The sequence below is a fragment of the Pinus tabuliformis genome, chromosome 6 (assembly GCF_031772625.1).
Source record: "Pinus tabuliformis cultivar Carrire ecotype Pingquan chromosome 6, CPIR1, whole genome shotgun sequence".
Lineage (NCBI taxonomy): Eukaryota > Viridiplantae > Streptophyta > Pinopsida > Pinales > Pinaceae > Pinus > Pinus tabuliformis.
In genome coordinates, this window is record NC_142292.1 from 373,310,082 (window position 1) to 373,334,862 (window position 24,781).

The 24,781-nt window shown below is 40.2% G+C and overlaps 1 protein-coding gene across 1 annotated transcript; it reads left to right on the top strand.

The window, feature by feature from the left end:
* Positions 1–19,022: 19,022 nt before the first annotated feature.
* LOC149258851 (uncharacterized) lies at positions 19,023–22,985 on the top strand. Its single transcript, XM_089437776.1, has 3 exons — positions 19,023–19,509; positions 19,972–20,465; positions 20,535–22,985. The coding sequence occupies exons 1-3, from the start codon at positions 19,023–19,025 to the stop codon at positions 22,983–22,985; spliced, it is 3,432 nt and encodes a 1,143-aa protein (XP_089293902.1).
* The last annotated feature ends 1,796 nt before the right edge of the window (positions 22,986–24,781 follow it).

Genomic DNA, 24,781 nt, shown 5'->3' on the forward strand with positions numbered 1-24,781 from the left:
CTTCAACATATTTGGCGCTAGAAGGAGGGCCCGAACTATGAATGGCACCTAAATCAAAATCTAAATACCATTCTGATAGTAAATCGCCCTCATCAACTCCCCCGACTTCCCCAGTGCGTTTAAATCTAGAGTCAGAAGTCGCTCGAGTATCAACCGCTGCTACATACCCTAATATTTTAAACCAATTTACCATTGAACCCCTTGAAGTTCAAACTCTAATTCGCAAACTCCAGGGATTTTCTATTTTTACACAGAGGTCTGATAAATCTCAAAGCAGCGTGACTTCGCAGTACAATCCTGCTCATCCCTTGACCAGATTAAACAGTGAAAAATTTGGCATCCAGCCAACTAAATTCCCTCTCCCCACCAGGAAAAGAGCAAGGAAAACATCACCAAAGTCTGACAGTGAGACTATTTGATCTACGTCGTCCATTTCAACTCCCTCACCGCGAAGTCAGCCACCCACATCTTCATTCCAAACCACTCATCCATCTTCCACAACCCCTCCTCTTCAATCATCAAAGATCATAATATCTTCATCTTCCCAGCCTCAGGGATCATCCTCTGCACTTTCATTTACTAGTAGCTCAACGATGGCCCAGTCTCCATGGAACAATCCTGGGGCAATTTTAATGCCTCCACCCCTGAGCCAAATACCGGCCCATCCTGATAAATGGCTACCCAAATTCAATCCAGAAGCAAGAATGCTAGCTGAAGAGCATATTAATAATTTCATGCTTTCTGTCAATCTCAACGGAGTTACCAACGAGGATGTTGTTGTCCGGATTTTTCCCTATACAATGCAAGGAACAGCTGGGTCATGGTACTTTTCATTACCTTCCGGGTCTATCACAAGTTGGGACATTTTTCAAAGTCAATTCCTTACCAAGTTTGGTGATGACAGATCAACGGCGACGTTAATCAATGACCTATCCAATCTTAAAGCCGAGGTTAGAGAACCCATCAAAGATTTCAATTTACGGTTCAATAAAATCCTCAACAAAATTCCTGCTGCTTCCCAACCCAGCAAAGAAGTAAGATGTGAATGGTATATTACGGCCTTACCATCAAACTTGGCACTCTTCGTGGATAGGGCAAATAAGACAACCTTAGTTGAAAACTTGACAGAGGCGATAGTAGTAGAGAAACGCGTAGTAGCCCTGGAAAAAAGATCTGCGATAGAGGAACGCAAATCTAAGAAAGTCTCCTTCAAGGAAGACCCCAAGAAGAAACAAACGAAAGACCCTTTCGATTTGGAAGCATTACAAAAAGTGTTAAAAACCATGTCCAATGAGATGATTGACATAAAAAAACAAGTAGAAGAAACTTCTTCAAAAAAGCCCTACAGAGCTTTTAAAAGAAGTCCTTCAATGGATGTGAAACCACCCAACGCTATCTCAAACGTCGAATCCGAAGAGGAGGAAGAAGAAGAGAATACCACTGAAGGGCAGACCGATGACGAAGAAGTTGTGGAACTACAAGGAATGTGGGATTTCATCCTCCCGCAAGAAGAAGATCAAGAAGCATTTCCGGTTAGCACACGAAGCAAAAATCAACTTGATCCTCCCCAAACTACCCCTAAGCAGAAGGGCGCAAGCCCTGCAGCAAAAGATAAAGTCGCAACAAAGAGAATGACCGCTAAAGTGACTCAATCTAGCCCAGCCCAATCAGACCAAACACCTCCATCAAGAACACTAATTGTGTCAGATGAAATGGAGTACAATATTATTGATGACATGAAAAAGACTAGGGCTAATATCACTCTTTATGAATTGAGCAAATTGAAACATCAACAGAAGATAATGATGAAAGAATTACATGCCGTGCCTACTACATCTTTGCCTACAGCTGTAGCTTCCCACAACATGGGAAGACCTCCAATCAACACGATCAATAAGGTTGATCCAAATGACATCGCCTTGATTGGAGGAAGATCAAGGTCTCACACTCCCCCTTTTCTTCTCACTTATGAAATTTTCAATAAAAATGTGCACAATTGTTTGGTAGATTCTGGTGCTTCAACGAATATTTTACCCAGATCAATATGTGCCAAGTTGAATGTTCAACCACAAAAATCCGCAGTGCGCATAGTTCAGCTTGATCGATCTAAAGTCGAAGTGATTGGTGAACTTAATCAAGTGACCATAAGATTGTCGTCTAACCCGAAGGTATGTCAGGTTATTGACATTCTAGTAGCTGATATCCCAGAATTCTATGGCTTGATTCTTAGCAGGGATTGGTCTGAAAATCTCTATGGATACTTCTCAACCGACTGGTCGCACATGTGGTTACCCTACAATGGTAAACCGAATCAAATAAAGGTTGAACGAGAGTTACACCAGAAGTACATAGTAATGGAATTGGAGGGAGAAAATGAAGCAATAGCATACAACAACAGTATCATAGGAAATTACTCGGTAGATTCTTTCCTCGGCAATTTCAATGCTCATACCTCACCTTACTTAGAAAATTCAGTTTTGTCCCAAGTCGAAAATTTTTCCCAAACTGATAATTCAAAGTGTGTTAATTTTTTAGATAAACCTGTAAATACATCTTTGTTTTGGAAATTATATTTTGATGGCTCTAAATCTAATGAAGGAGCAGGAGCAGGATGCGTTCTAATTAGCCCAGAAGGAAATAAGACCATGCTTACGTGCAGACTTGAATTCGATTGCACAAACAATACAGCGGAATAGAGGCCTTGGTGCAAGGCCTATACAAAGAAATTGGGTTGAACGTTAAGTACCTTCAAGTCTTCGGAGACTCTAAGATTGTCGTCAAATAGGTACGTAACACCATACATTGCCTATCAGGTCATTTGAAACACTATCAATCTTTAGTACAAGATCTGACTGCACATTTCATAGCATTCAATATTTCGTCAATCCCAAGACTCCAAAATGCGAGAGCAGACCTGTTAGCTAACGTAGCCTCTAGACTTATTCCCTCCGAAGATTTTAGTCCAGATAGATTCTCAATAGAATTAATCTTTAGACCATCCATCCCTGACAACATTACAAACTGGAGAGTATTCAATGATGATCCTGACATTGTAAATTTCCTCACTTTTGAAGGATCCTACTCCAATCAAATAATTGACGAAGACCATCATGATCGACAAATACAACAAAATAGCACTGATAATGCTATACCTAAATCGGTGGTTAAGTTAGAAGACTTATATGATTTGAAAAGTTGGTTTAAAAGGTCTACCAATTCTAAGCTCTACAGTTCAACTCTGAACTACGAATTAGTAAACCTAGGAACCGATGATAAACCACAAAACGTTAATCTAGGCCACGGCCTAGCCCCTGAAGAAAAATTAGTGTATATCCGTCTTTTGAGACAATACAAAAATGTTTTTGCCTGGAATTACGATGAGCTGAAGACATACGACACTTCTATCATTCAACATACTATCCCTATGATTGACAATGAAAAACCTGTCCAACAGAAACTCAGAAAAATCCACCCCAATTTAGAAAATCAGATAAAAACTGAGCTAAATAAGTTATTAAGAGACAGAATAATTTTCCCCGTCAGACATTCCAAATGGGTCTCCAATATGGTACCCATTAGGAAGAAAAACGGAGATATTAGAATCTGTATCGATTTTCGGAATCTCAACAAAGCCTGTCAAAAGGACAATTTTCCCCTCTCACCTATGGAGCAGATATTACAGGCAGTAGCAAGCTCAAAATTAATGTCTTTTTTGGATGGATTTTTAGGATACAATCAAGTGCTGGTACATCTCGATGATTAGTTAAAAACCACATTCCGAACTAAATGGGGCACATACGCATATTGGAAGATGCCATTTGGTTTGATCAATGCCGGCGCTACATTTCAGAGAGCCATGGACATCGCATTCAAGGGTTTAGTTAATAAATCTGTAGTGATTTACCTGGATGATATAACAGTGTACTCCAAGAAGCGAAGCGACCATCTCAAAGACTTGAAACAAATCTTTCAACGATGTTTAAGGTATGGGATTTCACTTAACCCAAAGAAATCTTTTTTCGCATTAAGTGAAGGAAAACTTCTAGGATTCATAGTGTCAAAATCTGGTATTCACATTGAGCCTGACAGAATCAAAGAAATTTCTGAAATATCCATACCTCATAACAAAAAAGCCATGCAATCTTTCCTTGGTCAAATCAATTTTGTGAAGAGATTTGTCCCAGATTTTTCACCTTTGCAAAACATGATTAAAAAGAATTCAAATTTTAAATGGGGTCAAGATGAGCATGAAGCGTTCAACCTGATCAAACAAGCTATCATTAATGCTCCATCTTTAGCAACCCTGAATTTTTCAAAATATTTTATCTTATGCACATTTGCCTCAGAGAAATCATATGCCGTGATTCTAACTCAAACAAATCAAGAGAAAGCAGAAGCTCCAATCGCATTTTTTAGCTCGAATTTACAAGGTCCTGAACTCAACTATTCAGACGTGGAGAAACATGCATATGCTGTTTTCAAAGCGATCAAATATTTCAGACCTTTCTTACTTAAAGCCCATACTACGGTCATAGTACCGTTTCCAGCGGTAAGAAATCTTCTAATACAGAAGGATGTGGGTGGAAAAAGAGAAAATTGGATCACCACTTTAGAAGAATACGATCTTGAGATCAAACTAGCAAGCATTGTAAGAGGTCAAGGCTTCTGCAAAATGTTGGCTGGAGCATCGCAAATTCCTGAGAATTCATCTGAAGAGGTACAGACGTATGAGGTAAGCCTAAACGATGCAGAATCATTATATGCTGACACCATTTATTATCTTAAGAACATGTATGCTCCATCACACCTGGATCACACCAAGAAAAGAGCTCTGAGACCGAAAGCTAAACAATACCAGCTCATAAATGATGTTCTGTTTAAAAGGAATTATGATTCTGTGCTTCTTAGGTGTCTTGAGAAAACTGAAGCCAAAAAGGTTTTGCAGGAACTCCACGATGGACCAGCAGGCGAACACTATGCTGGAGATGCTACTGCACATAAAATCTTACGTGCAGGATATTATTGGCCCACGCTGTTCAAAGACTCACACAGTTACGTGAGGAAATGCCAAGTCTGCCAGACTGCTGCAGGGAGACAAAAGAAACCGTCCATGCCACTACAGCCGGTAAACATCGAGCAACCATTCAGTCAGTGGGGCTTGGACATAATAGGTGAGATTGTTCCTCACTCTTCTAAGAAACATAGGTACATCCTCACAGCAACAGATTATTTTACTAAATGGGTAGAAGCAGTTCCTCTCAAGACAGCTAATTCTAAAAACATTATTGAATTCATAGATCAATTTATAATCACTAGGTTTGGATTGCCAACGACTTTAATGTTTGATAATGCCTCATACTTTTCTGGAAATACAATGACTGAGTTTGCACTTAAAAGAGGGTTCAAGCTGAAATATTCGGCCAACTACTATCCGCAAGGTAATGGATTGGCTAAATCGACAAATAAAAACCTGATCAGGATTATTAAAAGAACAGTTGACCAGAACCAAAAGAATTAGCACAAAGCATTGGTAAATGCTTTATGGGCAGATAGAATAACGAAGAAAACTTCAATCGGCACTTCTCCCTTTAATTTAGTTTATGGGAAAGAAGTGGTTCTTCCAACTCACTTAGTCATCCCCTCTTTGTCTTTAGTACAACACATCGATGATGTATCTACTTCCTCCATACAACTAAGACAAATGGAAATAATTAAATTAGAAGAACGACGAAAACAAGCTAAGAAAACCCATGCTCATCACCAAGCGCTGATAAAATCCTCTTTTGACTCAAGCATAATGACCAGAAAGAATTTTCAGATAGGAGATTTAGTTTTGAAATGGGATAAGGCTCATGAAGAAAAGGGAAAACATACAAAATTTCAGAAGATGTGGCTTGGTCCTTTTCAGATTGTAGAAGTCATAGGCCCATCAACGTTTGTGTTGCAGGATTTAGCAGGTAGAAGGGATTCTTTGCCTGTTAACGGACAGATCCTTAAAAAATATTTTCCATAGAAGATCACTCTTCTATTTTGTAGGATAGTTTTAGTTTTTATTTGTTTTTCCCTTTCTTATAAATAAAACCAGTTGTAGATGGTTACTAAAGGGGTTCATGAAAAAGACACCAATTCTCTATTAGATTTTGAGCTTTTTCGCTTGTACAAGTAGCAAAATTTTTCGAAAAATCTAATCTTTATTATTGACAGGTAGAGTTAACTTTAGCCTAGATATGATACTAGTTTCAACTTCAAAAAATTTGATGAAAGCAACCTTTGGTAAAAAATTGTTTTATATCAGCACAATGAAAGGTATCAATAATAAAATAAATATTCTCTGTAAAACTGCTGTTTTCAAACTCTATTATTGTCGTCCAGAGCTTTCTTAAGGAAAAACAATGACTTCCTCCCTGCTAAAGGAAATCGCAGCATTCAGAGGAACAATCCGAGAAAACACTGTATCTCAAAGAATAAGAGGTCTCATCACGAGTCGGCTTATCATGATCATAGGTATTATAACTTGCTGACTTTGCCAATACTGTCCACCAAAACAGGGCGACGACTCAAGATTGTTGCAATCAAAAGACAAGGGGTCTCATCACGAGCCAGCTTGTTCAGCAAAAGTGTAAATCAAGTGAATGACTGTGTCATAATTTGGCCACCAAACCAAGACATTGTTCTTTAGAGAATAAAAAAGGAAAAAGTGTCAAAAGGGGTTTTTCTCTGAAAAGTTGTAAATAGCCTTAAGCAGGATAAAGGATCATTGTTGGGTAACAGGTAACCCTGTCAAGGCTATGGACGCTTGCGGGCAGCAGAGGCTCTACCTACGACAAATGGGCATATTTTAAAAGCCAGCACGCAGAGAAGACCTTATTTTTTCTTTAAAAGACCAAGTAATGTCTGATGTGAATACAAGGACTAAGCCTGAGGAAACAAACAATTGGAATATGAAAAGGTTGAGACAAAATATCATTGATAGGATAAGGCGTAATATACTCTATCTGTCCATAACAAAATTTAGACATATGAAAATTTTTCTGCTTTGGAAGTTAAAATTCAATAGAAAAGCAGAGATAACTGGTTCTTCACAGTGAATCGCCATTGTTGTGGCCACCAACAACCCCCCTCTTTGTTTGGTATTAGCAATAACACCAAGCAAATGGGGACCCTTAATAAAAAATCCAAAAAACATTTTATCAAAATTTTTGTATTTTAACTCCCTAAAGCTGTATCGCATCGCGAGAAGAGAGTGAAACGTTTTCCTATGCGCATAATAAGCTGCGAAGAAGCGACGCGAAATTCATCGCATCGCATATATTATGAAGCACTCTTAAATGAAAAAACTTAAGGAATCTCTGATGGCCGATATGCGACGTCACATATCGCAACATCGCATAAGCAGCACACAATGATTGGATGACTAAGCGCGATTTGCGATTTGCAATCTGCGATGTTGCGATCTGCGATGAATGCGATCTGCGATGAATGCGATCATCAATTCCTGCGATGACACATCTTGACGACGCGATCCTCGATACTGCGATGCGAGTCGCAGAAATCACCCATCGCAAAATTTCCTCGGCACAGTATTCAAGGAAAGCTGTCTGTAGACCAAAATTGGGCGCGCGCCTTAAAAGAAATTAATGATTGTACGCCAAAGTATCCAAGAAGGATTGTGTTGTGTTTTTCGAAGAGTCAGTTCATTATGGGTGTCATGATTATGCATTCATTAGAGCTTAAAGCTTTCATGTCAATCTTTTCATCATTACTCTTTTCCTTTGCGTAAACTGTAAGACAGCAAATAACATAAAGCAATGTGTAGGAAACATCTAAGGAAAAGGGGAAAGCGTCAATGCTCGGAGAACAGAGAAGAGATGCCTTCACAAACGGATGCCACATGCAACAAGACCACAGATTCCAGAGTATCACTCAATAGATACTGATGTCAATAGGCCATCCAAAACTCAGAATCAAAGGCGCACAAAAGCAGCATGTTTGCAAAAGATCCTGAAGCTTATGCCTGCTAAAGCAAAAAGAAAAAGGTGCTAAAGAGGGAAAACGCACCAGAAAAGCTCGGAACAAAGAACGGAGGCAGTTTTCAATACAGAAAATTGTTCAGAGAGCAAAGTCCCTAACTTATTCAGTCATTCGCAAGGCCGGAAACCGAAATAGCAAAAGCAGAATCAGTTTGAGAGAAATTTGGGTTATTACCAAGTATACACACAGTGAATACACCAAGCCAGAGGAAGATTTTTGAAAATATCTTCTAGTTTAATAGAAAGTGGTGCCAGCGCTTGTTATTTCTATTTTCGTAGCTCAAACAAAAGGAGAAGACGACCAGCCGACTCTTCCCAGGCGAATGTTACATGCTTACAGCACTAAGGAGCAAATACAGAAACGGTTAGGAATTAGATTCAATTTTTAGAAATAATTTTTCTTAAGTAGAAGGGCGGTCATTTAAAACCGTGTCCTAAATTTATGTAATTAAGATTAATTAGTTAGCAGTATTTAAACCCTTCTCAGGCATTTGGAGAAGGGTCCAGAAATTTGTCAAAAAACTTGTCCTCAGAACATGCACTTTTGCACCCTCGGAGGGGGTTTTTGATGAATGGTTGGATCGAGATTTATCAATGTTTGCATTTGATATCTGCTACTGATGTTGCACTTTTGTACTCTTAGTAGATGTTAGAACAAGTAGAGATAAATCGTTGTTGCTTGAAGCTTATGAGTGGAATTAGTCATAAATGGTACTTTTATCTCTTGACCATTTCTGCTTATATTCTTAAAGTGATATACAGTTTTCAGTTGTTTATATGTTAATGCATGAATGTGTGGGTTACCATTTGGCACTTCTATACGGTGGAGTCATTTATTTGTGTTTGATATATGAATAACTTATTATGCGATATGCTGTTCACAACTTTTTTGCTTAACTTTTTATGCAGAATGGTTTATCTTAATTGATTTCTATTCTTATGATAGCTGAATGATCTTTATTACCAGTTATTGTTCGAAATCTCTTTAGATCGCATAATAGAAGAAATACACCCCGGGTTAGCGTAGATTAGATGTGTTGTTTCTCATTAGATTACAATAGCATAGAGTTAGTTTAGAAGTTTGAATTAAATTAGCTTTAAGTACTCCTAGATCAGCATCATCCAACTCTACACACACACACCCCTTAGATTGGGAAACTGGTCCCATTATCCCCAGTCGGACCCGCTATACCAAACGGATAAGGAGTTGCCAACCAAGGTCCGGACCGGGTGGGTATCCCCCTTGTTGTCGACCTGATTTTCGGGGCTTAAACAGGACAAAATATGGTCAAGGCTCTCTCTGCTTCCTCTTGCTTCCTTTTGATATTCAAGGGTTTGTAGCATCTCACTTTTGAAATCTTCCAACATATTTCCAATTTCACCCTTGATGGATGAGTTGGAAGATGATGTACTAGCCATAGGTTGACTATTCCTACCCTTTTTCTTAGCTTCCCTAGAACGGTTTCTAAAGAGAGTCTTGATATCCTCATAGGGTAATTTGTAGATATCTCCTCCTGCTAAAAAATGTAAGATATCTAGAATATCTTCCCTTACTCCTCTGAGCAGGACCAGCTTTAGTGACTCAGGGTCAAGTGTGCACCTGGCCCTTTTGTAACTGAGCTGGAATCTTTCTTCGTAGTCTTCTAAGGATTCATCCTGGCCCATGGTCATCCTGAAAATTTCTTCTTTAGTATTCTTTGACCTACAGTAGTCTCGATATTTGTTGTTAAAATCTTGTTGCATCTGAGCCCAAGTTGTGATGTTATCTCCAAGTAAACACATGAACTAGTGCAATGTTGCATCCTTGAGGGTAGATGGAAATAGTTTTAACTTTTTCTCGTCATCTGTATATTCATAGGTTCGACATATAACAAAAAACTCAAATACGAAAGTGTCGGGGTCCTCTGTGTTCAGGCCATGGAAATGAGGTAGGTAAGAGGGGCTTATATTCTTCATCTTGGTGTCCCCATTGGTTTCCCTAATGGGGAAGGCACCCTCAACTCTCTCTCTATTCCCTGTCATTTTGGTTTTCAGCCATTGGTTTAGTAGTAATGGGTTCATCTTCTTCTTCTTCCCCTATATTTTCTTCAAATATGTTAGGTTGCTCACCTAAAGGTTCCTCCAATTCACAGCCACCAAAGAAGGGAGAAGGTTGGTTGTTGGATGCAGTGAGTGTATTTGGAAATAATTTCCCTAAATCATCCCTATTCCTATGACGCATGAAAGGAAATGTCTTTGGGTTGGTTTTTGTAAGACTTTTTTAAGATGGAAAGTACTTTGCATAAATGAAATTGTTGATTGAATGAAAAATCATTGACAGAATGAAGAAGCTACTTGCTGAATTGAAATTCTATTTGCAAAATGGAAAGAAAAGCAGATAATGAAAGATGAAAGAAAGGAAGCTACTGGATTACTTTTGCATAAATGAACTAATGGCATAAAATTGGAGATTAGAAATAGAAAAAAAGAAAGCAATAATCACATTCTACTCAGACACCTCCAAGGCAACGGTGCCAAAACGTGATGAGCGCCAGTATTATAGCAAGGATGCTGCAACTCCTTGGCTACCAGCTTTACTTATCAACCCAGGGTTCATACAAACTTGGAGGTGACAGTGCTATATGCACAAGTAAAAGTGAAGTTCCTGCCTATTGTCACTGTACATCCGGCGAGAGACCCTAGGGGTTCCAAGCCAGACTTTTATAGAGTCAGAAGAAGCTTGATTCTTTGGTGGAAGAAGAGCAAATTTATTCTAAGAGAGCTACTCTATTGCAGTAATGAAGAAAACAACATGTAATGCTAAATCACACCATATCCTAATTAACCATTTAAATAGCTATGCTAAGCAAAGTTTTTGAATCATCACTAACCTAATGCTACTATCTAAGTTACAGAAGTAAAGAGCGTCAAACCATCCCAATGTGTAAGCAAGAAAACTAAACTAAATTTGTTTTCACTTTTTTGGTTTTCTTTGGTAAAATAAAGCATGCAATTTAATGTTCTTGTGGATGTGACAAGTGGATAAAGGTGGTTGAGGATGGCTAGAAAGTCTATGAGGTGTTTGGATGGTGTGGGAGGGTCCTATGAGGCTTTTTGTGACTTCCTATAGGTTCCCCATCAATTCGGCCTCAAAACAAGCCGTTTCAGAAAAACCTACAAGATGTACTAGTAACCTACAGGATGATCCTGTAGGAATTACAGGAAACCTACAGGATGCAGCTAAAAGCTAATTTTGAGGTGTTGGAGGTGTTGGGAAGCTCGGAAAACGTGTGTGATGAGTGGGATAAGGTGTTAGAAGGTCTAGGAACACTCAAGAGTCAATATCCAAGAGAAGAGATGGCTAGATTCACTCAACGTGTCTAGGGGAATTTCAATGAAAAAGGACAAAATACTAGTGAGGGTGATGGTGGACTAAGAGATGGTTGAGGTGGATGAGGAGGAAGATGGATGCTGGTGATAAAGTCTAGACCTCCTCCTGAATTACCTATAATGCTTAAAACATGTGTGTCTTCCAAGAACTATGCAACAAGATACATTCTCATAAACTAGAAAAGCAGGAATCAATTGCCCATATTATGCATGAAGAAACTACTGAAGAAAATGAGAACATGAGTGAGATCTTATTGCAGAAAGAGAGTGCAAGAAAAAGATGACAATGAAATGAACCAAGTACTGAATCAAGACAACAAACACCAAAGCTTATACAAGAACTAGAAATCTGTGTTTTTGGGGTTGCTGAAGGGTCTCTTCCTCAAGTCATGGTCCCAAAGGGAGGAGGTGAGGCCGAGACATCTGCTGAAAACCTTATTGTGATATTTTTCTCCTTGCTAACCTACTAATTGAAAGAAGGTACAAATGGAAGAAAAATAAAATACAACCAATCTACTCTACACTGTTGTAATGGAAATGAAGCTACTTAAGCAAATGAACAATTAAACCATGAACCTATGCTAGAATACATGTACAATAAAGAGGAGCCTTGGCTGCTAGGGTTGGGCCCTAGCCCAAGAGCTTTAGCCCTCTAAGTTAGCTCAGTTTTGGCTCAAAACAAAACTCATTTTTATTATCAAAACCATGGATTACATCAAAAATTGTCACAAGTCTTGCAGCTCGAAAATAGAGAAGAGTTTTATAATCAAAAATCTGAATCTTACTGAGGTCCTAGGTCTCTCTACTTATACATATGAAGTCTCTGTAGTATACCTAAGGGGAATAGTATGGGGTACAGAGGGAGGTACCCAAAGGAATAATTTAATAATGGGATGGGCCATAGTAATAAATAAAGTGGTTAACCCATATTATGTAAGGGACCACAAGTAGTTAGCAATAATGCAATAAGCCCATTGTATTAGATAGATGGTATTAAGGGAACCATGGTAATGACCAATGGTATTGTATGTATGAGGCCTATATAGAGACTAGAGACTCCCCATTGAGAGATGTCAAGGAATATTGTATGGACAAGCATATGGCTTGTGGATTGTTCTCCTTCCTTAAGGAGTGAATGTATGGTGTTGCCCTACCTTAAGGGTTTGATCAATAAATAACAATTTCTATCTATTTCTATCTTATTATTTCTGGGTATATTTGTATTCTCATATATTTCTGGGTCAGATCTATTACAAGTGGTACCAAAGCACTTTCTTGGGCAAAGCGGAATTTTTTTCAAATTTTTGCAGGAACTTTTTGGGGCGGCAAGTTTGCAGATCTAATCTATACATTATGGTGCAAAATTTTTAGAATCTAATTGTAGATCTAAGTTTTTTGTGAAAAATACCCAATTTGAAAAAGAAAATCGGTCGAATCAGAGTCCGAATGAGAGAGATATCCCTGATTTAAAAATCAGTTGTGTTGCAGACATTTTTCGGGCAACGAGTTTGCAGATCATATCTATATGTTCTGGTGAAAAATTTGCAAAATATAATTGTATATCTGGGTTTTTGTGAAAAAAATACCCAATTTGAAAAAGCAAATCGACCAAATCAGAGTTCGGATGAGGGAGATGTCGTTGATTTAAAAATCAGCTATGTTGTAGACATTTTTCGGGGTGGAAAGTTTGTAGATCATATGTGTATATTCTGGGGAAAAGTTTGTAGAATCTAATTGTATATCTAGGTTCTTTGTGAAAAAATATCCAATTTCAAAAAAAATCGGTCTAATCGGAGAATGGATGAGGGAGATATCGCTGATTTAAAATCAGCTCTTTTTTTAGACATTTTTGTGACGGCAGGACAGTTGCAGTGTGAATCTGATATTCTAGTGCCTAGATCGGGATTCCTATCACATGAGAAGATGCAAAATGGTTTTTCCATTTCCAAAAATATGTCATAATAGGGATTTTATGCAATATTGACTAAATTGTGGCCATTTCAAATTTTCGCCAAGTGAGTGATTTTTTTTCAAAACCCTCTTCATGGCGGTTTTATATTTTACAAGAGAAGATAATGGTCCTACTATTGAAGAATTCATAGAAAACCAAAATTATTTATGAGAAAAACATTGGAAATTTTTCGTAGTGGCTAATTTTAAAGATGAGGCAGCCACATGGTGGGAATTACTTAACAAAAAAAAGTGTTTCAACCTACCCGATGAAGAATTTGAAAAATTCGTTTTAAACAGATGGTCTCATGCTAGAAAACAAGATAATGAGAAACATGTGGGGTTGTTTTCTACTGGTATCTGATTATTACAGGTTCATGGATATATTCAGAAGGAGAAGATCATTGTGTCTATAAATCCTAGTTGCAAGAAAAATCTTATAAATGTCAATTTGGCAAAAAAACTGCAAGTTCCAGCAAAACAAATGGAGCACACACAGGTTAATAATGAGGAGGTGCAAGTTTATAAAGATTTGAAGATTTCTATGGACAAGTATGTATTGCATTATAATTTTTATGCTTTAGATATGGCTAATGTGGATTTTGTTTTGGGATACCCTTGGATGGAATCTGTGGGTACTATCAATATTAATGTGCAGAAGAAATTCCTGAAGCTTTGGTATAAAAAGAAGAAAATTACATTACAGGATATTTCCATCAATAAATAGGTAGAGCCTAAGAAGGTTGAAGTAGAAGATGTTCCAGGGACTGACACATCAGATGATGAGCCCTTGATGGTCGACAAGCAAACACAAACATCAAACCAGGTACTAGAAAAATAGGTAGAGTCCAAGGAGGCTGAAGCAGAAAATGTTACAGGTACAGATACATCACATGAGGAATCTGTGGTTGAAGTAATATTGGAAGATAAGAAACAACAGCAAATGCCACAACATGTACCAGATACCAATCAAGCTCCATTAGGTGGTGAATTAAAGAAAGATACACCGTTGCTTAAAACTTTAGCATATCACCACCCACATCACCCCACAAGAAAACAACCTACAAGATGGCAACAAATCAACAACAAGGACAACAACCCCCACATGATAGATAGAAAGGGGAAAAGATCCACCCACAACACACCAACTTAGAAGAGCCACCAAGGTAAACTTCCATCTCAAGCGAGCGATGCACCAGCTAGATCGAGGGTTCACCTTTCTCTTGGATGGCTAGATGCACGTGCATGGTACCAGTGGACTACTCTTTTGAGTAGATCTTATTATTTGTGTTCTTCTTATGTTTCGGGGATGAAACATGTTTAAGGGGGGTGGAATGTAGTATACCTAGGGGGAATAGTATGGGGTACAGAGGGTGGTACCCAAAGGAATAATGTAATAATGGGATGGGCCATAGTAATAAATAAAGTGGTTAACCCGTATTATGTAAGGGACCACAAGTAGTTAGCAATAATGCAATAAGCCCATTGTATTAGATATATGGTATTAAGGAAACCATGGTAATGACCCATGGTATTGTATGTATGATGCCTATATAGAGGCTAGTGTTATACAACAAAATGACCTCCTCATCAACTCAAAGGTGAAAGACATGATGACTGAAGCAATGACCACAATTGCAGGTGTTGATTCCACACTAACGTTGGTTGCACACTGAAAACCTACTTTATAAAGCTTGTTACCAAGCCTAAGGGAGTGTTAGTGACCCCACTAACTCGTGTTACTAGTGAAGGGGCAGCATTAGTGAAACTAAGGGAAGTTCAATGGGTCAAGCCAACGAATTGACTCACAAATATCTAGATATTTATCCCTAAATTTTCTCAAGAAAAGCAAGGAAACATACAAATCAAGATATTTGGAGGATTTCTAATCTAAGAAAAGAAGGCAAATGGGAAAGAGCTGAAAAGCAGAGCAAGTTCATTGCTTTTTCCCTAGTGAACTCTAGGACGAGCTTGGAAACCCTAACTTGATTTCTATATAAGAAATGTGAGGGTTATTGTGAAAGGAGTCAGAGCATTTGAAAGGATAGCCCACTAAGTTGTTGTGAACTGTCATACACCTGAAGAAGTGAGATGAAAGAGAGAGAGAGAGAAGAAGAAGGGGCAAGGGAAGACTGATACAACAGATGGTTGTAATCACTCTTCCATTATAAATACAGAACTGCAGTTGTGTTCCATACTCCATAATGTCAGTAACATTGTTCATTGAGTTGTTCATTTCTATACTTGTTTAGATGAGTGGTTTAGTTGTATGCAAATAGATGTTCATTGTGCATTATTATATCAGTTTTCAATATTGTATGTTGTGTTTGCCTTTCCTTTGTGCAGAAATTGATTTGGAGCCGGATTTGAGGGAGTTCTTCTTGGTTTTATAGCGATCTCCAAACAAATCTAGAAGGAGACTTGAGGTAATCCTCTTTCCATACTTTTTTAACTTATATTTGATAGATGAACATGTGTATAACTTGGTAGCTTCTGCAAATAATCTTACAGTCTGTCGAAGGTCCCGGGAAAGCCTTTGAGGGTAGTTTTCATTCTCCATACACCGTGCATTTTACCCCATAGCAGAATTGGCGACTCCGTTGGGGACTACACATCTAGTTCCTGGTTTACCTAGACTCTTCTATGTTCTCTCTTCCTTCTAAGAGCTCCCTATTCTTCAGCAATCCTTTTTCTGATCCACCAAATATCTTGCTGCATCCTACTAGTATACATTCATCTCAAAAACTAATCTTGGAAACCCTTGTTGTGCAAGATTTCCCACACTAACGTAGGTTACCAAGCTACAGAGAGCTTTATAAAGCAGTGTGCCTATGTATAGGGAGCGTTAGTGACCCTACTAACTCTCTGTAACCACTGTTATAAAGCGTTAGTCTCCCTTTGTCTTCATTTCCAGTACTATTTGTGGACCAAAAGGGATGGAAAATCTTCTCATGGGCTGAAATAAGATCTATAACTATATTATGTCAACAAAATTGGTGTCCTAGAAATTTATTTTTAGGAAAAAGTTTTGGTTTTTCTCTCTTAAAAAACATTTTTTTTTTTTTTTTTTCATAAATTTGACTAGTATTAGGGGAGAGCTCGGATGGTGAGGGAGGGTTTCGATCCTGGATCCCTAGGCCCTAGGCCTAGGTAATGCAGGTCTGAGCAGGTGACACGCAGGTACGGTGGTTGCAGCTGGCGGCAGTACGTTTTTCGGCATGGGTCAATGGTGATGACGACGGCTGGAGGAAGAAAACCCCTTCCAAGTAGGCGGTTTGTTGGGTATGGTTTAGGTGGTCGCGGAGGTGGTTTCAGATATTTTACTTTTCTGTGCCCTTCTTGGAAGTTTTTACTGTCCAGGCCAGATGTTTTACTGAGAGTGTTACCTGTAAGCGGTTTCTCCAGCGTTTGTCTCGGGCAGCGGTTGAAAGGTCCTATTTCCGGTTTACATTAAAACATGGTTAATTCGAGCGAGGCGTTGGAGCTAGACCCTTCTCCTGAAGACTTGATAACGGTTTGGGGTAGAGAGTACGCCGCTCAGATTCGGGGAGAGTTAACAGGTAAGAAAGAAGGGATAGGAGCTGCTTCGGGCGCGGGGGATGCATCTAGGGTCTCCAGCTACGCCAAGGTTTTGTCGGAAGAAAGCTGGGATCTGTCGGGGTTTCTGGGGCCTCTTGGAAAAGAATCTGTGAAGGACTCCGCCATTTCAGAGACACATTCTTGGGAAGATAAGGGTTCTATCCCGCAGTCTGGTAAGTCACTCTCTCCATCAAAAATTTTCTGTCCATCTGGGGGGCTAGAAGACATTATTCATTCGGTTCAAAATGTTGGCGTCTGGAGGCCTGTTGGGGGTTTAAAATCCTCAAGGACTGAATCCGAGAGGAGCCCTCATTTGTTTGCGGTAAATAGGGATCTGTTTCCTAAGGAAAAGGAGCAGGGTTTTTCTGGGCGGAAGGTGGTTGAAGCGGATAGAGACGCCAGGCAGGTGGTGGGTGAAAGTGCCGGTATTTTTCATGACCTCGCGGGGGCAGGGAGTGGTGGCAGTCCGATTGCAGGTCTTGTCGAGGCCTCGGCAAGCAAAGGGTTTGAGCATGCAGAAGGGGCGGAAGATGGGGAACGGAGGGGAGAAGAAGAACAATCCCAGGCACCTGGAGATAAGCTTGATGAATCTGAAGTAAGAAGGTCAGGGGGGAAGAGGAAGAAATCAAAACCTTTGAAGACGAGGGAGATTGCAGAGGTGGTTCTGGGGATGGATGTACAGGTTGAGGATGTGCTTGATGTGGCTGAGGTCACGCTTGTGGGCAGGATTAGAGGACAGCCAGTCTCAGGTATAGCTTTTAGGCAATGGGCGGAGATCCAGTGGTCGGGTACACCGGCGGCCACTTTTAAATCAAATGCGCTTGTCAAGGGTTGGTTTATGGTCAAATTCGACAGTAAGGAGGCTATGGAGTGGGCCGAAGGGCGGAACTGGGCATATGGGAATAGGCCGGTTTTTTTCAAGAGATGGACGCCACTCTTTGATGCTGAAACAGAGAGGATGGACGAGTTCCCGGTTTGGGTAAGAATACCAAATCTTCCCCCGTATCTTTGGGCAGACTCGGTTTTCAAGTCGATCGGGGATGTGTTGGGGACTTATCTGGATGCAGATAAATCCTATTTGCATACTCTTGAGAAAAGAGTGGCAAGGATTCTGGTAAGACTCAATCCCAAGGAGGGCCTGGCAAAATCAATACCTCTGCGCTATAAGGATTACAGAATCGATCAGAAGCTTGATTACGAACACTTACCGTTTCGTTGCCACCGATGCCATGAATATGGGCATCTGGCGCGAGATTGCCCGCTGGGAAGGCGGAGGAGGAGGATGCATAAGGAAGCTGAGGAATGGGAAGAGCATATGAGGCAGGATGAGTTTCAGGTAGAGGAGCCTTTTCGCGCGGGGGAAAATGTGGAGGACCATTACCATCAGACAGCGGCAGATCTTTCAAAGGAGGTGGGAGATCCGGTGGGCCTTGCTGATAGTCAGCCGATGGTGGACACTCCTATGGAGCAGAACGCTGAACCCATGGGCGATCAATCGGGTATGCCGTCACCTGCTTTAAAAAATTCTACTATTATATCTGATTCTTGTATTGGGGGGCTTTCTGGGTTGAACTACTGTAATGATGTGATGAAAAAAATTGATAATCTAACTATTGAGTCAGACTCCATAAATCTGAGTGGTGAGGATTTCCCCCCTTTGGGGACCGGGGCTGGGCCATCCACTGTAGCCCGGCACTATAACCTGAGATCTTCATGCAAGAAGCCGGTTGTCTCGAATGAGATTATGGAACCGGTAGGGGGTTTAGGGTTTGAGACCCCAAATCGCATCTCAAAGAAGAGCAGAGGGAGAAAATCAAATCTTTCTAAAACCCAAGAAAAAACAATTTTTGATGTTGCTGATGGGAAGCAGATGACAATTCCTGGGGCACTTAGAGCAGCAAAACCCCCTGAGACGGTTATTAAATGATCTGTCTTTCATGGAATTGTAGGGGTTTAGCTAGTAAACCTAAAAAACTAGCTCTTAAAGAACTCATTTCTCGTTGTAACCCTGACATAGTTTTCCTCCAGGAGACCCTAGGCAAAAGTATTGAAATTGAAGCATCTCTCTGTTCCCTATTTCCGGGATGGGATTTCATGGCTGTGGATGCCTCAGGACACTCGGGAGGCATTGCTACAGGGTTTAAAAAAGGAAAGCTGAAAGTGTTAACTTCATGGGGACTTCCAAATGCGTTGGGATTGGAGGTTGTGTCTCCTGACTTTGATATCCCATTGACAGTTGTAAATGTCTATGGGCCATGCCTGGGAAGGGCTATGTTCTGGAATGAGTTCCTCTCAAAAAGATTGATTCATGACAAGAATCTCATCATAGGAGGAGATCTAAATTTTTCTATGGGGACATCTGAAGCATGGGGTCCGCTTGCAAGGGAGGATCCCTTGACTGATTTCTTCTCAAATGCCCTTTTGTCTCATCAGCTGATTGATGTAAACATTATAAAAGCCAAACCAACCTGGAGGAACAGAAGGACTGGGGAGCATAGAATTGCTAAAAGGTTGGATAGGTTTCTCATCAGCGAAAGGTTGGCATCTCTGGTTCCGTTGTTCAGGCAGTGGGTTGGGGAAGGTGGGAATTCAGATCATTTTCCCATTCTCCTTGAGTTCTCAAAACCCCCCCTTAAGCCGGCCGCGCCCTTCAAATTCAATGCTCATTGGCTCTAGGAGGACTCTTACATAAAGCTTTTCAATGAAACCTGGAGACATCCGAGGCCTGAGTATGGGGGGAGCAAAGCTGGGAGGTTCATGGAAAACTTAAAAAGACTTAAGAAAGCAACCATTGAATGGGCCTCAGATAGAAGGAGAAAACAATCTGAAGACTTAGTTAGCATCGATGAATCTCTGAAGGTCCTTGAAGACCCAGAATCTGATGCCTATGCATCGCCGGAATCAAAAGAGAAAATCCTGGAGTTGGAAAAGAAAAGGGCGAAGATTTTATTGGATAAAGAAGAAGAGTGGAGATTGAAAAGCAGAGCTATATGGTTGAAAGCAGGGGATGAAAATACTAAATTTTTTCACAATTATGCAAAAGGGAGGAGGAATGCAAATACTATTTGGAAGCTGAGGGACTCGGAAGGTAGGGAGGCATCCTCGTTTGAAGATCTGTCTACTATGGGGAAAGATCACTTTCAGGCCCTTTTTTCTGATCCAGGGGGTATTTATTTACCTGAAATCATCAGAACTGCACAGGCTTTTCCTCGGTTTGTGGAGGAGGAGGAGGCTGAAGATCTCTTTAGAGAGGTATCAAAAGAGGAGGTTGAGAGTGTTTTAAAGTCCATGGCAAAAGACAAGAGCCCAGGACCGGATGGATGGACTGTAGAACTCTATACTCACTTTTTTGAATCCATTGGGTCAGAACTTACTGAGGTGGTGGAGGAGTCTAGAATTAAAGGCGAAATATTTGGGCCGTTTAATGCAACTTTCATTGCTCTAATTCCAAAAAAAGAAGATCCTGACTCCTTCGAAGATTTCAGGCCTATTTCTCTGTGCAATACCATCTACAAGATTATAGCAAAGATTATTGCGGTTCGCTTGAAGCCTATTCTATCCTGCTATATTTCAAAGGAACAATTTGGGTTCCTGAACGGGAGGCAGATTCATGAAGCCATCGGGGTAGCACAAGAAACCATTCACAGTCTCAGGCAGGCAAACAAGAAAGGGGCAGTGCTCAAAATAGACCTTTCCAAAGCTTATGATCGAGTCAGCTGGACATATCTCAAGATGCTCTTGACTCACCTTGGTTTCCAAGTGGGCTTCATTAGATGGATTATGGGGTGCATCACCAATGTAAACTTTGTTGTACTGATAAATGGAGCTGCTTCCCAATTTTTCAAGAGTCAAAGAGGACTTCGCCAAGGATGCCCGTTATCCCCTCTGCTCTTTCTTCTTGCGGCTGAAGGTCTAAGCAGACTTATCTCAAAGGCTAAAAATTCAGGTTTGATCAAAGGTTTGGAAGTTGCTGTTAACTTGTTCATTACACATCTGCTTTTCGTTGATGACATTCTGCTGTTCTCAAATGGGAATATATCTGAAATATTAGAAATAAAGACTATTCTTGATCTGTTCCTGAAAGCTACAGGGCTTAAAATAAATGACAGAAAGTCTCAACTAATATTTGAGGGCTTTAGTAGACAAGAGGAGATCTCAATTGTGGCCCATCTACCCTTTGGAACATGCAATATGGAGCAGCCCTTTAAATACCTGGGGTTTTGGCTCAAGCCAACATCCTATAGAAAGCAGGATTGGAACTGGTTAGTAGCAAAGATTGAACAAAAAATTTCCCATTGGAGCTTCAAGTGGCTGTCGAGGGCAGGTAGGCTAACTCTGGTGAATTCAGTACTGCAGGCCATTCCAGTTTTCTGGGCAGCCTTGACTTGGATACCCAAAGGAACTCTCCACAAAATAAGACAGCTATGCAGCAGATTTCTTTGGTCAGGGTCCAAGGAGGAGTCCGTTCTCCCTTGGGTGGCGTGGGATAAGATCGCAAGGCCAAAAGATTGGGGAGGATGGGGGTTGAAAAATCTTGTCGATTTTAGTCAAGCTTTAGCAGCCAAATCAGGATGGCGAATCATTACTATGGAGAATCTTTGGACTAAGGTGGTAAAAAGGAAATACGTTGATCCCACTCCGCTTGAAGACTGGATAAGAAGGCCTAATAAGAAAGGGAGGAACTATTCAGTCATCTGGAAAGCCACTTCGGAGGCTTTTAAGATAATTGAACAAGGGCTGGCATGGCGGGTCGGGAATGGAGAAAGTTTGAGGATTGGAAGAGACCCGTGGGTTGGTTGCAGCGAGGATTATGCCCGATCCCCTGGATTGCTTACTCATCTGGATGACTTAGGTATGAGGTGCTTAAGTCAGATTGCTTGTATGGAGCAGTCTTCTTTTTGGGGTCAGGCTTGGAAGACTGAAGATGAAATAGGGCTAAATGTCATTTGGAGGAATGATTGGCAGCGGTTTATTCAGGAGTTGAAAAGGTCAAATGTCAGAATAAAGGATAGGCCAGATTCTCTTGTCTGGGCACATGCTGAAACAGGATTCTACTCCCCAAAGGCTGGGTATAATTTCTTGATGAAGAATAAAGGATGGAATCCTCCTGTTTGGTGGTCCAAACCTTTGTTTAAGTTAAAATGCCCAAAAAAATCTAGAATTTTTTTCTGGTGTGCCTTAAACCATAAGATTCCTACCTGGGAAGTTCTCCAAGCGCGCTTCAAACAGGGCCCTGGAAGATGCCCTTTGTGCTTCGCGGATGTCGAAACCATTGATCATCTTTTTCTGCTATGTCCGTTTACAAAACAGATTTGGCTAGAAGCAGAAAGGCTCCTTAATGTAAAACTAAGATGGGAAGGGGTCAGTATGAATGCCGCCTGGGAATTCTGGTGGAACCATTTTCAGGGGAGGAATTTGAGAAATCTGCCCCCTATTATCTGCTGGGGTGTTTGGCTTGCTAGGAATCGTAGTATCTTCAGAGAAAAGTTGACACCCGTGGCAGCAGTGGCCATTCAAAGTACCGCCATCCTTGACAGCATTCCTGTGGATGAGGATCATGACAATCATAATCAGAGGAAAGCACCCAATATTAGGGAGGGGATCCCGTGGGCTTTTTTTGATGGTGCCGCTCAAAATAATATCACGGGTGCTGGGATATGCATTCACTTAGATAATTCACACTCTCTCAAGGCTTCAGTAGGAATTGGAATGGGCTCAAATAATTTCGCTGAGCTCTCTGCTTTAAAACTTCTGCTCTGTTGGCTTATTCAAAAAAATATCCTCACTATTCAGATTTATGGAGACTCTATGAATGTTATAAACTGGGTTGTTGGGAAATTCAGATGCCAGAATTATATGTTGTTGCCTCTTTTAGAAGAAATACTATCATTAAAGCAGCAGTTTAATGTTTTTTCCATTGAACACATATACAGGGAATTCAATGAGGTTGCAGATGGGCTTTCTAAGGCAGGTCTTCAACAAAATTTGGGCTCGTGGAGAATAACCGAGCAGATCCAGGATCAGATCCGTGTGTCGGATCATCCTCCACATGCATAGCTGTTTCTCTTTTTATGCTATATGTACTAGATGTTCTGTCTTCCATCGAAAATCTGGTGGCATATGTTTTTTATTTTCGTTTGCTACTGTACACCTTCTGATACTATGTTGCTCTGGGTTTTTTAGAGTTTTTTGCGGAAATTTCTATATCGGTATGGGATCAGCTGGGTTGTTTTCCTCTTGAAAGGAGGCCCAGTTGGATTCCGGATTTCTGAACATGTTTTTCCTTTGGGTTCGGCAGTCTAGGCCGAGAGCTTGTGCACTTTTTTGAGCAGCTCGGTATAGGGGTGCTGATGATCCTCTCTAGAGGAGGCTGGCCTTTTATTAGGCAGAACACTTCAGAATGTTAACTCATCTGCTTGTAACTTTTTTACTTCTTATAAAAAAGTTCGCTTTTTTCTTTGGAAAAAAAAAAAAAAAACATTTTTTCTGAAAGAAAGACTGATATTTCGTATTCATCCTTCTATTTAAATAGTTGTGAGTTGCTTCATTTTGTTTTTCAGTAGTTGTTAGGAAATATTGGAAAAGAATATTTTGGTTATCCATGTGTTGAAAGACTATAGATGCACAGATGAAACTATGAATATGTGAAAAATATGAATATGTAGAATAAAGCTTGTTTGCATCAAATTGAAAAAAAAAATCAAAGCATTGTTTCTGCATGATTTATTGAGTCAAGAGTCTCACCATATTTCATACGTCAACGCCCCTACTGAAGAAAAATAATCAAGTACACATAAAATTAAAATTAAAATCAATCAATTACTCTTTTGATCAAACCAACATTAGCTAGGCTAGGATCTCGAGATAAGCATGTGAGTGAACTACCAAAGGTTGAAAACTATTGTCGTTAATGAGCGAAAAATTCCTTCTGCACTCATACTACTAGTACCACTCCACTAAAAATGGAGAAAAATATGAGACAACATCGGACTGTAATTGAAGGTAGCCTGCCTTCTCTTACAAATCCTTTGGGAATTCTGTGTACTGGGGGTCCCTTCGGGGATTTCAGTATTGAGTTGAGGACTCAGGTATCCTGCCCACACACTGTGCTATCTACAACTATGTCCCTCCCAGTGATGTCTGTGATTTGAGGTATCTCTAGTGGCCAAACTTATAGGGACTTACACAAGGTGACTGGGACGGGCTATCCTGGTACCTAACACAGACGGACCTGCTTTGTCTTCAGTTTTTGGGAGGGTTCTCATCTTCACGAGAGTACTTGGCCCCTCAATCTAAGGTTCGAGCGAAGCTCTAAAGTAACTGTAATTGTACATTTGGACATCCTTCTCTGTTATTCATTGAGATACCGGGTTTCATCTCTGATGATCGATGTTTATCAAACGAGGTATTTTCCCTCTGTTTACTGATTGATAGACTTAGTGTATTTTTTATATTAGGTACCCGAGTGTTATCATTTTGAGACTTTAACAAACATCACGATAAAATTTATTAATAAAATTAATAGTAACCGTGGCTACATCTAGCCCTCGTCGTCACTCTAGACGATTGTTAGGACTTCCTCCACTCATTATGGAGGATCCGTCGAGCTCCAGTGAACCGAATTCCCCATCTTCGGGGAATCAATCTCCTAGATCTCACACGAGATCTGTTTAGATAATCGATGATTCAAGTTTGCCAGAGGATTTCTTCATGGAAGGATTTCTTCCTCATTTTAACCCTCTGCTCACAAGTCAGTTGGACCCACTCTTGATTCCAGTGGCACCAGTACTTCCTGCTTCGGTAGTTGGAACATTTCCATCTATCCAGTCAATGACTAATCAGTTGTGGAACTT